This window comes from Grampus griseus (assembly GCF_964374135.1).
Source record: "Grampus griseus genome assembly, chromosome: 6".
Taxonomy (NCBI): Eukaryota; Metazoa; Chordata; class Mammalia; order Artiodactyla; family Delphinidae; genus Grampus; species Grampus griseus.
In genome coordinates this window covers 47025158-47039754 of record NC_139000.1, presented here as the reverse complement: position 1 = coordinate 47039754, position 14597 = coordinate 47025158, and the positions used below count along the sequence as shown (strand labels likewise).

Genomic DNA, 14597 nt, shown 5'->3' with positions numbered 1-14597 from the left:
TTCACTGTTATTTTATGACCCAATAAAAGGTCAATTTTTATGATTCTACACATTTTAAAAAAGACTGTGTTTTCTCTGTCAATATGACTTTTTAAAATATCTGTTAGATTAGGTTGTTAAAAGTGTTACACAAGTCTTGTATCGTTTTCCTTTATAGTCTCCCACATAATAAGACAAAAAACTTAAATAGTCTTCCCTTAAAGATGCAGCCCCCTCACCATGTCCTGTGTTACATCATGTGAGATTTTAGTTCCTGGTTTTTTTTCTTTGCCATCTACATACATTTAATTTAAAATGTTTTTTTTTAAGTTAATTTTTTTATACAGCAGGTTCTTTTTTTTTTTCACAGCTTTATTGGAGTATAATTGCTTTAAAATGGTGTGTTAGTTTCTGCTTTATAACAAAGTGAATCAGTTAGACATATACATATGTTCCCATATCTCTTCCCTCTTGCATCTCCCTCCCTCCAACCCTCCCTATCCCACCCCTCTAGGTGGTCACAAAGCACCGAGCTGATCTCCCTGTGCTATGCGGCTGCTTCCCACTAGCTATCTGCTTTACGTTTGGTAGTGTATATATGTCCATGCCACTCTCTCACTTTGTCACAGCTTACCCTTCCCCCTCCCCATATCCTCAAGTCCATTCTCTAGTAGGTCTGTGTCTTTATTCCTGTCTTACTCCTAGGTTCTTCATGACATTTTTTTTTGTCTTAGATTCCATATATATGTGTTAGCATACAGTATTTGTTTTTCTCTTTCTGACTTACTTCACTCTGTATGACAGACTCTAGGTCCATCCACCTCACTACAAATAACTCAATTTCGTTTCTTTTTATGGCTGAGTAATATTCCATTGTATATATGTGCCACATCTTCTTTATCCATTCATCCGATGATGGACACTTAGGTTGTTTCCATATCCTGGCTATTGTAAATAGGGCTGCAGTAAACATTTTGGTACATGACTCTATGTGAATTATGGTTTTCTCAGGGTATATGCCCAGTAGTGGGATTGCTGGGTCATATGGTAGTTCTATTTGTAGTTTTTTAAGGAACCTCCATACTGTTCTCCATAGTGGCTGTACCAATTAACATTCCCACCAGCAGTAAAAGAAGTTTCCCTTTTCTCCACACCCTCTCCAGCATTTATTGTTTGCAGATTTTTTGATGATGGTCATTCTGACTAGTGTAAGATGATATCTCATTGTAGTTTTGATTTGCATTTCTCTAATGATTAATGATGTTGAGCATTCTTTCATGTGTTTGTTGGAAGTCTGTATATCTTCTTTGGAGAAATGTCTATTTATGTCTTCTGCCCATTTTTGGATTGGGTTCTTTGTTTTTGTTATTGAGCTGCATGAGCTGCTAATAAATTTTAGAGATTAATCTTTTGTCAGTTGCTTTGTTTGCAAATATTTTCTTCCATTCTGAGGGTTGTCTTTTGGTCTTGTTTATGGTTTCCTTTGCTGTGCAAAAGCTTTTAAGTTTCATTAGGTCCCATTTGTTTATTTTTGCTTTTATTTCCATTTCTCTAGGAGGTGGGTCAAAAAGGATCTTGCTGTGGTTTATGTCATAGAGTGTTCTGCCTATGTTTTCCTCTAAGAGTTTGATAGTTTCTGGCCTTACATTTAGGTCTTTAATCCATTTTGAGCTTATTTCTGTGTATGATGTTAGGGAGTGTGCTAATCTCATACTTTTACATGTACCTGTCCAGTTTTCCCAGCACTACTTATTGAAGAGGCTGTCCTTTCTCCACTGTACATTCCTGCCTCCTTTATCAAAGATAAGGTGACCATATGTGCATGCGTTTATCTCTGGGCTTTCTATCCTGTTCCATTGATCTATATTTCTGTTTTTGTGCCAGTACCATACTGTCTTGATTACTGTAGCTTTGTAGTATAGTCTGAAGTCAGGGAGCCTGATTCCTCCAGCTCCGTTTTTCATTCTCAAAATTGCTTTGGCTAGTCGGGGTTTTGTGTCTCCATACAAATTGTGAAATTTTTTGTTCTGTGAAAAATGCCAGTGGTAGTTTGATAGGGATTGCATTCAACCTGTAGATTGCTTCAGGTAGTAGAGTCATTTTCACAATGTTGATTCTTCCAATCCAAGAACATAGTATATCTCTCCATCTATTTGTATCATCTTTTATTTCTTTCATCAGTGTCTTATAATTTTCTGCATACAGGTCTTTTGTCTCCTTAGGTACGTTTATTCCTAGATATTTTATTCTTTTTGTTGCAGTGGTAAATGGGAGTGTTTTCTTAATTTCACTTTGAGATTTTTCATCATTAGTGTATAGGAATGCGAGAGATTTCTGTGCATTGTTTCCTGCTACTTTACGGGATTCATTGATTAGCTCTAGTAGTTTTCTGGTAGCATCTTTAGGATTCTCTATGTATAGTATCATGTCATCTGCAAACAGTGACAGCTTTACTTCTTCTTTTCCGATTTGGATTCCTTTTATTTCCTTTTCTTCTCTGATTGCTGTGCCTAAAACTTCCAAAACTTTGTTGAATAAAAGTGGTGAGAGTGGGAAACCTTGTCTTGTTCCTGACCTTAGTGGAAATGCTTTCAGTTTTTCACCATTGAGGACGATGTTGGCTGTGGGTTTGTCATATATGGTCTTTATTATGTTAAAGAAAGTTCCCTCTATGCCTACTTTCTTGAGGATTTTTGTCATAAATGGGTACTGAATTTTTTCGAAAGCTTTCTCTGCATCTATTGAGATGACCATATGGTTTTTCTCCTTCAATTTGTTAATATTGTGTATCACATTGATTGATTTGTATATATTGAAGAATCCTTGCATTCCTGGAATAAACCTCACTTGATCATGGTGTATGATCCTTTTAATGTGCTCTTGGATTCTGTTTGCTAGTATTTTGTTGAGGATTTTTGCACCTATGTTCATCAGTGATATTGGCCTGTAGTTTTCTTTCTTTGTGGCATCCTTGTATGGTTTCGGTATCAGGGTGATGGTGGCCTCGTAGAATGAGTTTGGGAGTGTTCCTCCCTCTGCTCTATTTTGGAAGAGTTTGAGAAGGATAGGTCTTAGCTCTTCTCTAAATGTTTGATAGAATTCGCCTGTGAAGTCATCTGGTCCTCGGCTTTTGTTTGTTGGAAGATTTTTAATCACAGTTTCAATTTCAGTGCTTGTGATCAGTCTGTTCATATTTTATATTTCTTCCTGGTTCAGTCTTGGAAGGTTATACCTTTCTAAGAATTTGTCCATTTCTTCCAGGTTGTCCATTTTATTGGCATAGAGTTGCTTGTAGTAGTCTCTTAGGATGCTTTGCATTTCTGCAGTGTCTTTTGTAACTTCTCCTTTTTCATTTCTAATTTTATTGATTTGAATCCTCTCCCTCTTTTGCTTGATGAGTCTGGCTAACGGTTTATCAATTTTGTTTATCTTCTCAAAGAACCAGCTTTTCGTTTTATTGATCTTTGCTATTGTTTTCTTTGTTTCTATTTCATTTATTTCTGCTCTGATCTTTATGATTTCTTTCCTTCTGCTAACTTTGGGTTTTGCTGGTTCTCCTTTCTCTAGTTCCTTCAGGTGTAAGTTTACATTGTTTATTTGAAATTTTTCTTGTTTCTTGAGGTAGGCTTGTATAGCTATAATCTTCCCTCTTAGAACTGCTTTTGCTGCATCACATAGGTTTTGGATCGTCGTGTTTTCATTGTCATTTGTCTCTAGGTATTTTTTGATTTCCTCTTTGATATCTTCAGTGATCTCTTCATTGTTTAGTAATGTATTGTTTAGCCTCCATGTGTTTGTGTTTTTTATGGGTTTTTCCTCGTAATTCATTTCTAATCTCATAGCGTTGTGGTCAGAAAAGATGCTTGATGTGATTTCAATTTTCTTAAATTTACTGAGGCTTGATTTGTGACCCAAGATGTGATCTATCCTGGAGAATGTTCCATGCTCATTTGAGAAGAAAGTGTAATCTGCTGTTTTTGGATGGAATGTCCTATAAATATCAATTTAATCTATTTGGTCTATTGTGTCGTTTAAAGCTTCTGTTTCCTTATTTATTTTCATTTTGGATGATCTGTGCATTGGGGTAAGTGAGGTGTTAAAGTCCCCCACTATTATTGTTTTACTGTCAATCTCCCCTTTTATGGCTGTTAGCAGTTGCCTTATATATTGAGGTGCTCCTATGTTGGGTACATAAATATTTATAATTGTTATATCTTCTTGGATTGATCCCTTGATCATTATGTAGTGTCCTTCCTTGTCTCTTGTAACACTTTTATTTTAAAGTCTATTTTATCTGATATGAGTATTGCTACTCCAGCTTTGATTTCCATTTGCATGGAATATCTTTTTCCATCCCCTCACTTTCAGTCTGTATGTGTGTCTAGGTCTAAAGTGGGTCTCTTGTAGAAAGCATATATATGGATCTTGTTTTTGTATCCATTCAGCAAGCCTGTGTCTTTTAGTTGGAGCATTTAATCCATTCACGTTTAAGGTAATTATTGATATGTATGTTCCTATGACCATTTTCTTAATTGTTTTGGGTTTGTTTTTGTAGGTCATTTTTTTCTCTTGTGTTTCCCACTTAGAGAAGTTCCTTTAGCATTTGTTGTAGAGCTGGTTTGGTGGTGCTGAATTCTCTTAGCTTTTGCTTGTCTGTAAAGCTTTTGATTTCTCCTTCGAATCTGAATGAGATCCTTGCTGCGTAGAGTAATCTTGGTTGTAGGTTCTTCCCTTTCATCACTTTATCATGCCACTCCCTTCTGGCTTGTAGAGTTTGTGGTGAGAAGTCAGCTGTTAATGTTATGGGAGTTCCCTTATATGTTATTTGTCGTTTTTCCCTTGCTGCTTTCAATAATTTTTCTTTGTCTTTAATTTTTGCCAATTTGATTATATGTGTCTCGGCGTGTTTCTCCTTGGGTGTATCCTGTGTGGGACTCTCTGCACGTCCTGGACTTGGGTGGCTATTTTCTTTCCCATGTTAGGGAAGTTTTCGACTATAATCTCTTCAGATATTTTCTCGGGTCCTTTCTCTCTGTCTTCTCCTTCTGGGACCGCTATAATACGAATGGTGTTGTGTTTAATGTTTTCCCAGTGGTGTCTTAGGCTGTCTTCATTTCTTTTCATTCTTTTTTCTTTATTCTGTTCTGCAGCAGTGAATTCCACCATTCTGTCTTCCAGGTCACGTATCCATTCTTCTGCCTCAGTTATTCTGCTATTGATTCCTTCTACTGTAGTTTTCATTTCAGTTACTGTATTGTTCATCTCTGTTTGTTTGTTCTTTAATTCTTCTAGGTCTTTGTTAAACATTTCTTGCATCTTCTCGATCTTTGCCTCCATTCTTTTTCCGACGTCCTGGATCATCTTCACTATCATTATTCTGAATTCTTTTCTGGAAGGTTGCCTATCTCCACTTCATTTAGTTGTTTGTCTGGGGTTGTATCTTGTTTCTTCACCTGGTACATAGCCCTCTGCCTTTTCATCCTGTCTGTCTTTCTGTGGATGTGGTTTTTTTTCCCCAGGCTGCAGGATTGTAGTTCTTCTTGCTTCTGCTGTCTGCCCTCTGGTGGATGTCTAAAATGTTTTAAATTTGGATCCTCTGTCTTTGTTTTGGATGTATTTTCTTAGACGATGATAATCTTTTCCAATAAGGTGGGTGAAAAACAATCCAAATCCTTGAACTACCAAAAATGGTGTTACTTTCTTCTGACTCTTGAATGATGCACTTCAGCTATAGAGAGAATTTTCTTTAAAATGATTTTCCCACCAGCATCCAGTGTGCTGATGTCAATCTGATTGTCATTCCCTTCTAGCTAATTTGCTGGCCTTCAGGATTTTCTTCATTCTTGAGGTTCTGAAATTTCACTTATAGATATGTTTTTGTTTTTGTTTTTTTCAGTCCATTTTCTTTAATATAGTATTACTTCTGTTCTGGGAAATGAATTTCCTTCTCTCTCTTTCTTGTGCATGCATGCTCGTTTATTTTCTCTGCCACCCCCCCAGCCCATTTCCCTTGCTCTTAGTATATTCTTCCCTCCAATCTGTTCTTTCTTTCGCAACTCTTCTTAGAAAAATAGTGAAACTTCTGTGTATACTTTTGCGCTACATTCTCAGAGAATGCTAGTGGCCCAAACTGGCAAGTTATTAAATTCACTCTCACTGTTACAGTAGCCTGTTCCTCTGTCAAGGATACAATGTCCTAGTCTATGCACGTAACAATGCTTATTTTAGATAATTTTTTTGCCTCTTGTTGCTTTAGTAAGTCTGATTCCTCATGTGTTCATTCAACAATATTTACTAGGCACACACGAAGATCCAGGCACTTTTCTGGTTGCTGGAGATTGAATTCGATGCCTCTGTCATGGTGTTAACTTTTCTCTTGGGTGTGTGATTATGGTAGCAAGCTAGCGCATCCTTTTCTATAGGTGACAGGCTATATAAACATCCTTTACTTGCAGCCAGAAATATTTTTTTTCATGTGCCTTAAACTTTGAAAAGATTGACATTAAAATCCAGTTTTCCTAATTCTCTTGCCCTTCATTACTAACTGACATCACTGGTCTCTCTTTTTTGTTGTTGTTCTTTTAACAGTTGGCTGAAGCTGAGTAGAGGCTGCTAGGATACGGCATGTTCTTCCCTATTACTTTAAGTCCAAATTATTTTCCTCCTGCAGACGTTTACGTTTCTAATCCAACCCCATTCTAGTCAAGAGTCCTCTTATTTCACAAATGAGGAAACTGATGTTGAGAATGTAAAGCAACTTTCTCAAGGTCACGCAGGTCATAATATGCAAGAAGCAAGAACTCCAGTGCCATTTTTCCTCTGCACTTTAAAAAGCTTCTGCTATGTGTGGGGGCTGGGGGCATATGGGAAATCTCTGTACCTTCCTCTCAATTTTGCTGTGAACCTAAAACTGCTCTTAAAAAATGTCTTAAAATTTTAAAAAAGAAGAAGAAGGAAAAGCTTCTGCTTAAGACAGACCCTGCTCAGGTCAATCAGTACTTTTCCAAGTGCTGAGACAAGTCAGGCAATATCAGTTCTGATTTCTTTCTCAAACTCTTCCCACTGCCTTCTGTTCCTTTGTTTCACTCTGGTCGGGATTGTCTCTGGCACTGCTATAATCTGGGCATTCCCCTTGGTTCTCCTCTGTGTTTAATTCCCATTTTCTGGACCTAAGAAGTTCTTTTACTTTGCATTACTCTCACATTTTTTAAAAACACATCTTCTACGAGCTTTCTAAGCTCTTAAAGGAGAAAAACATTCAAGATTTTGTGTATCTAATCATATATCTCTATTCTATTTTCACACTTGACTGATAATTTACAAGGGTATAAAATTCTACTTTAAAATAACTTCCCTCCTTAAATCAACTATACTTCAATAAAATAAATTTTTTAAAAATTAAAAAAAACCTTCCTCCAGAATTTTAAAGCCATTGTTCTGTTTTCAGCATCACTGGTGTTTCCTGCCATTTGTCTATGACTGGTTTTCTTTCTCTGGAACCTTTCAGAATCTTCACTTTACTTGTAGACTTAATATCTCACAATTATATGCCTTACTTGGCTTCTGTTTTTCATGCACTGAACTGAGCATTCTATGAGGATTTTCAGTTTGGAGAGACTAATATTATTTCTCAGACAATTTCACCCCCTTCATTTCCTTTAAAAAAAAAAGTTTTTTTTTTAGAACTTTTATTCTAAATGTTAGATCTCTTAGATTGAGCATAATTTTTTTATCTTTTCATCCTTGACTTTCATATTTCTTCTCTGAGAAATTCTCTTCTAATTTAACCTTCTGTTGACTCCCATATTTCATTGTTAACATTTTTACTTTTGGAGAGCTCTTTTATTTTTCTTTTGCGATACGTGGGCCTCTCACTGTTGTGGCCCCTCCCGTTGCAGAGCACAGGCTCTGGACGCGCAGGCTCAGTGGCCATGGCTCACAGGCCTAGCCACTCCGCGGCATGTGGGATTTTTCTGGACCGGGGCATGAACCCGTGTCCCCTGCATCGGCAGGCAGACTCTCAACCACTGCGCCACCAGGGAAGCCCTCCTGCAGTGTCCGTTGAACCTTAAATGCACATTCATATTTAAGTGTGATGCTCCAAGATGCTGACTGGAAGATCTGGGTGGGGTAGCATTTGTTGACTGGTAAACTTCATTATATGATGAACAGTGAAGGTAGTAAACAGCCCTTTAAATTGTGGGTCCCAAAAGTCGTGAGGACATTTTACTTCTAGAGCCATTCATCTTCTCTAGGAAGAAGTCCTTCAGTCCTGCCAGGACTGGTGGAAACAGTACATGTGGCATTTTGGGGAAGATGACCAAGGGTCCCAGAGGTCCGCCAGATGTCCACTTAAACCTCTTCTTTTCAGCCTATGCCTCACCTTGTCCTTTTGCGCTTGTACCCTCTAAATACTATCCAATTTCTACAAAGGGTAAATCTCTTCTGCAAGGAGCAGGTTAGGGGTGGTTGGCTGATTTCAGCAGGGAAAAGAGTCCTGCCAAGGTTTAATTATCTGTATACAGACTTTCAGCCAATTCCCTGTTAACAGCCACATGCTCCTTTCTCTTTCCAAGTTGCCTCCAGGTTCTTATACTTGTTTTTTCTTCCGAGAAGATGCTGAAATATTTCCGCTGCTCATGTCTCCTCTCTGCTTATGGTTTAATAAATGTTATACTCCTTTACTGGTATTTTAGTAGAGATTTGCTGAGGAAGAGAGATGGATACATTTATCAATCTGCTAGGATGAACTAAAAATCTGGCTGAATAACTGTATCCTGTAATCACTAGAAAAATCTCATTTATTCACTCCCAGATGCAATAAAGTTTGCATATTCTTAAACAGTCCTAAAAAAATAAGGAATTAATTAGTATCACATTTTATAAATTCTGTAACACAGAACTGTGTGAATCTAGGAAATCGAAAGCATCAACTTCTCCTCTAGCTAACACTTTTAAAATATAAATACTTTTACCATTTGCCTTAACTACATTTCATATTGAGATGGCATGCCTTTAAATAAAAGCATCTTAAAATTGAAAACTAAAATTCCATTTTCATCTGTATATACCATGTGACTCTTCTGGGCACAGGCGATTCATGGTTTTTGTGATTTATTTTTAGAGGAGAACACTAAAGAATGGAACCACCACAGCTTGTTACTTTGCAACAATTCACACTGACTCATCGCTGCTCCTTGCGGAAATTACAGGTGAGGAGATGAAAGGATGATTTACGGGCACATGAAGCATGTCCAGACCATGCCAGCAGTGACTTATACTTGTGAGCAGTCCTGCCTTTTAATTGCTAGAATTTAAGCACTGCATTTCTTGCAGATAATTAGGTATTTGTGTATCACTGTGGCCCTTGAACTTTTTCTGTTGTTTAAGTAATTTATTTACCTTTAGTTTTTGGCTGCAGAATGATGTAAATGGGTCTGAATTTTGTGTATTAATTTAGGGCTTTTTGGAGCAGGTTTACTAATTCTAGCAATAGCAACAGTTTATCTATCAGCAGATAGATCTTAGCTGTTGGCTAGACTCAGGGCACTATGCTAGATGCAGGGAACACAGTAAAACGGAAAATAGTCTCTGCCCTTGAGGAACCAGACAGGATTAACTGATTAATAGGTACATACATTGATTAATGACTTTAGTAATGGCTGTAGTGCTTTTACTAGATGCCTGGTATTGTGCAAAGAACTCTACGTGGACTAGTTCAGCTCAGTTGCAAACAGCCTTCTGGAGCAGTTATTCAGGTCCTTGTGTTACAGATGGATAAACTGATGCTCAGAGAGGTTATGTAACATGCCCAAGTCACACAGCTAGTAAGCAGAGATGAGACTGGATTTACACTGATGATTCCAAAACTTGTACCCAGTACAGTGCCTAGCACATAGCAGGTGCTCAGTAAATACTGTTGACTGATGTGCTGACACTACTGCTTGCTGGCCAAGGTAGTTTATACCAAAGACCTCAAGGGTGACACTGAAAGTAAATATTGCAAATTTTGGAGGAGACAGAATAAACCCAGGGTTGGATCACCTGGGAAGATTTCATTGAAGGGATCTTTAAATTGGCCTTTGAAGGGAAGATAAAATGAGGAGAGAGGAAAATGCCTTTCAGACAGGAAAGATGACATGGGGGTATGGGTATGGGGACAGGAACGTTCATAGTGGATATACAGGAGGCAGGGAACAGAGTAGCTGAACTAAAGGGAAGGATTCATGGCATGGTGGGATGGGAGAGGTTGGGCAGAGGGGATGGTTCAGTCTCTGGAGAGATTCAAATATGCATAAGACTCAAAAAAAGTTTTCAGCGAGATGAGGTATGTGATGAAGGTGGTGTTTTAAGGAAGAGTAATCTAATGGCCAGGCATTACAGTGAATTACAGGGGAAAGAGAGAGATAGAAAGACTTCTGAAAGACTCAAGACAGCGGTGGAGACATTGTTGAAAAAATGAACATTGCCTCATGTAGCATCAACTTTCTAGCTGAAATAGAATTCCTCTAGCACCTTTGATAAGCATGAGGTTCTTCAGTGCTGAGAACTGCTGGTAGGAGTAAGTAAAATCCCCCACAGATAACGATATTGGCACTGCTACACTTAAGAATAGCGACAGTATCTTTTCTAAGCCCATGTGCCAGCCACTTTACATACATTATTGGGTATAGTCCTCATAACCCTGCACATAGAGGAGGACACTGGGCACATCTGGGTTTAGACCTTAAGCAAATAATATCCTTCATTCTGGGAGTAATCAGAGGAGTAAGGTGCTAATGGGAGAAGCTTTACTACTTACAGAATTGATCGAGGTCTTGTTGTTACTGTTCTTAAATGGTGTGATGATCTTTTACGTTCTCACTTATGTTTTTATAACGATTTTAATTTAAGATGTTTTAAAGAGGCTTAGGAAAGGTACAGTTTGGGAAAGAAACATGACTTTAGATTCTTTTTGTGTGTGTCTCACAGATAAATTCGGGCAGCGGGCATTTGTGGGCAAAGTCTGCATGGATTTGAATGACACTGTTCCAGAATACAAGGAAACCACTGAGGAATCAATCAAGGAAACAGAGAGGTATGTTTGTCTTGATTTGTCTTACGGATGGAGTTGGAGATGGGAAAAAGAAACCTCTTTAACCCAGGCAGAATGTGCACATATATCACTGCCTGGGTTTGCCTAACTTCATGAAATTGATCTGATCCTAAGGAAAATGTTGCATGTCAGTACTATTTTTGTATATCAAATCATATTTTAAAGCCTCTGGGAACTTGTTATAGGAGTCCTAGGGCAAATCCCTTTATAAAATGAAGGATTTTTTAAAAAGTAAATGATTTACCCACTCCCTGTCATTCGTTGTAGATTGGGGCTTCTCCTGTAGATTAAACTTGCACTTAAGTGTCTGTGGCCTGCTCATTAAATTACTTTTGGTTGTGGGTCATCCTGTTGCTTGAGATCATGTGCTTTTGTTATGTTCTTTTTATTTTACATGGGGATATGCTAGTGATACCATAGGTACTTTTTCTGTATTTCTTTAACGGCTTTTCCATTGTGCCTTGAGGATTTGACAAGGAATTGTGTTGTATGACACTCAACATCCAAGAGATATAGAAGAAAATTCTTTAGCTTTAAATCTTGCCTAAGACCAAACATATCCTGATGCAAGTTTGAGAAGTCCAGCTTTTCTCCATTCCCAGGCCTCCTTCACCTTAAGTGTGTCCTCTGTAAAGGGTGGCTTAGGTGCTGCTATGTTCCCAGAAAGAGAAGGAAGCACACACTTTCCCTTTAGCATTTGGCCATATGCTCAACTTTTCTATGAATCTGTGTTTGTGGGAATAGTGAACCCTGATTCACATTTTATTCTTAAACAAAGGATTACCAGAAAGCAGGAAGCTATAGCTCATAAATATTTCCAGCCAGGGCAGAAACAGTCATTTCATAGGCCCTATGGATACCACCATCCCTGCAGATATAATTGGTAAGATCACCATCCCCGTCACTACCCATTTCACAACCATGTCTGGCCTAGTCCTTCTGCTTTACTCCAACATCCATGCCCAGTAGGACTCAGCCTTTGAAAATAAATGATGCTATTGTGATTCTGTGAGCAAGCAGCTTCCACTTTAGGGAAACTGGGAGTAGAGAGCCCCATGGCTTCTAAACGCCTCCAGATACACAGGACTCCATGACTCTGATATCCATGGAACATAACATACTGCAGTATTCCCCCAAACAGAGCTTAAGCTAGTAGAATGGCTTGAGCGCTGTGGGAATACTTGTGAACAGCCCGGCTGATGTTAGATGATAAAATTGCATTTCCCTGTGATTTTGCACTCCATCGCTCTGGCTGCAAATGAGAAAGCAGGGTAATTACTGCTTGCTAATCCTTAATTAGTGGTGGTGAAACATGTGCAGCATTAGAAATGTTTACATGGAAGTTAGGACATGTAAGGCTCATGTTTTCGTGCTTTTAAAAAATTAATTTCAAAAATGCCTGAATGTTCTAACTTCCCGTTTGTTGCTTTATTTCAGATTTGTGTCAGAAATGCTCCAAAGGAATGTAAGTAAACTTGTTCCCAGCTCGCTTTTTAATTGCCTTCCTGTTAGTTGTAGGATTTGTTCTTAAGCTGTTTGGTAGAGGTTAGCCTGTATACATTTGGCCTATTCCATGCATGCAGAAGTATTTTCCTAAAGCCTTAAATTGTTTTCATGGTGGATGCATCAACTCAGCTTAGGAAGGTCAGGCATTTTTTACTTTCTCAGTGGTTTTCCCTCCCTCTCCTCTGGGACCTTCTAATTTCATAGGACAGGCCGGTGGGGAGGCGGGGGAGGGCTTCATGCATGTAGACAGATTGGTGGCAACTGGATGCTGTGGCATGGTTTGTTGGCTACATCACCATTGGCTCTGGCCTCTTGTACCCCCTGATCTGGTCTGAAACACAGGTGGTGTCCAGCCCTGATGCCCCAGCCAGACTGCCTTGGTCCACAGATGCGTGCATGTCGTGTGGCCTGCAGGCACTCAGCCAGGCACCCCCGTTCCACAGTGCCCTGGTGTTGGTGATCCTGTGAAGACAGTGCTGTTTTCTGTCCCACCCCCAGCAGGCTTGTCTATGGCTCTGCTGTGCCATCTCTTAGATTTGCAAACCAGACTCTTCCCTCACCATTTTTTAAGGTCTGACTGGAAGCCATAGGAAACCTCAGTATTGCTTTCAGTCTAATCTTGGGAGACCTAGGTGCAGCTTTGTGGATCCTTATCCTTGCCGCTCTTCTATGAGTCCTTCTCTACTGCTCAGCCACAAAGGTGACATCAGAGCCATGCCTGCAACTAAGTAAAAGTCCTCAGGGAGGCCATGGCCAGCATACCACCCCAAGATGTAGAAAGGGGAACAGGCTACCACTTCATTCTTAGTCTTCCCAGCACTCTCCCTTAAAACGTCTCCTCTGCCTCCTAATTCTCTTCATAAAAGCCACCCAGTCTAGGCCTGGTCTGAGCCTTCACGTGCCTTGCGTTTGAGATGGGATCTTCTTCCATTGAACTTGGTGCTACAGAATATACCCTTCCTTGTTCTCCGTGAGCCATTTCCATGAAATCCAGCACTTCTACGCACTCCTGGAATGAAGGACTGTCCCTAGAGATGAAGACATAAAATCATTTTGTGGTATGATATGCATTTCCTTACCAAGTGTTTTTGATTATTTCCAGTATTCTAGAGTGCAGCCCATAGTGACACCACGTTTTTCCCTTTCCTGCTCTGAGACTTTGTTGGGTGAACTTGGGAACATCGCGAAGACCCATGATTTGCACATTCAGGTGGGCGTTTTTCTCCTATTTGCCTCTGTCTAGACCTGCAAGACTTCTCTGTACCCTAAATTCTGGCAGTAATCTCCAATTCTTTTACTGAGATGATGGAGGAGGTGGGTTTCCCCTTTTCTCTTTTAGTTCTTTTGGTTGGCAATTAATGTGACATAAAGCAGATTAACAGGAGAAAATCAAATTTATTATGTGCATACAGGAAATCCACATAAGTATGAAAGAATTCCAAAGACAGCGAGGCAAGGTGAGGTATATATATATTCTGGACTAAGTAGAAGGAAACAGGGGTCTGAGGTTTCAAGGGGAAATAAGGTAATTCACTGGAAGATAAAAAGAGTTAATATTTGGTAAACAAAAGTTTGCTGAACCATTCAAAGACAATGGGATACAGACAAGTTTGATTAAATGGGCTTGCTAGGTTCCTCTTGTCTACCATGCCTAATACCTTACTACAGTTATCTATGGTAATAGCTCCTTCCTGGGACAGCCCTCCTATCTTAAATTCTTTTAGGTGGTAAGGAGGGAGTTCAAAGGTTCTTCCTGAGTCTTTCGGGCATTGATTGGTTTTTAACTCAAAATAATCTACATGGGCTTCCCTGGTGGCGCAGTGGTTGGGAGTCCGCCTGCCGATGCAGGGGGCGCGGGTTCGTGCCCCGGTCCAGGAGGATCCCACGTGCTGCGGAGCGGCTGGGCCCGTGAGCCATGGCCACTGGGCCTGCACATCCGGAGCCTGTGCTCCGCGGCGGGAGAGACCGCAGTGGTGGGAGGCCCACGTACTGCAAAAATAATAATAATAATAATAAT

General features: G+C 39.4%; 1 protein-coding gene across 1 annotated transcript in view; it reads left to right on the top strand.

Annotated features, from left to right (window-relative positions):
- GDA (guanine deaminase) overlaps positions 1-14597 on the top strand; it is a gene marked incomplete at both ends in the record, with an annotated part of 130029 nt that overhangs the window by 62151 nt on the left and 53281 nt on the right. Inside the window, 4 exons of the mRNA XM_082657418.1 lie at positions 9104-9191; positions 10951-11056; positions 12512-12539; positions 13683-13790. Of these exons, the coding sequence (XP_082513544.1) occupies positions 9104-9191; positions 10951-11056; positions 12512-12539; positions 13683-13790 (330 nt within the window). The remainder of the gene's footprint in view (positions 1-9103; positions 9192-10950; positions 11057-12511; positions 12540-13682; positions 13791-14597) is intronic.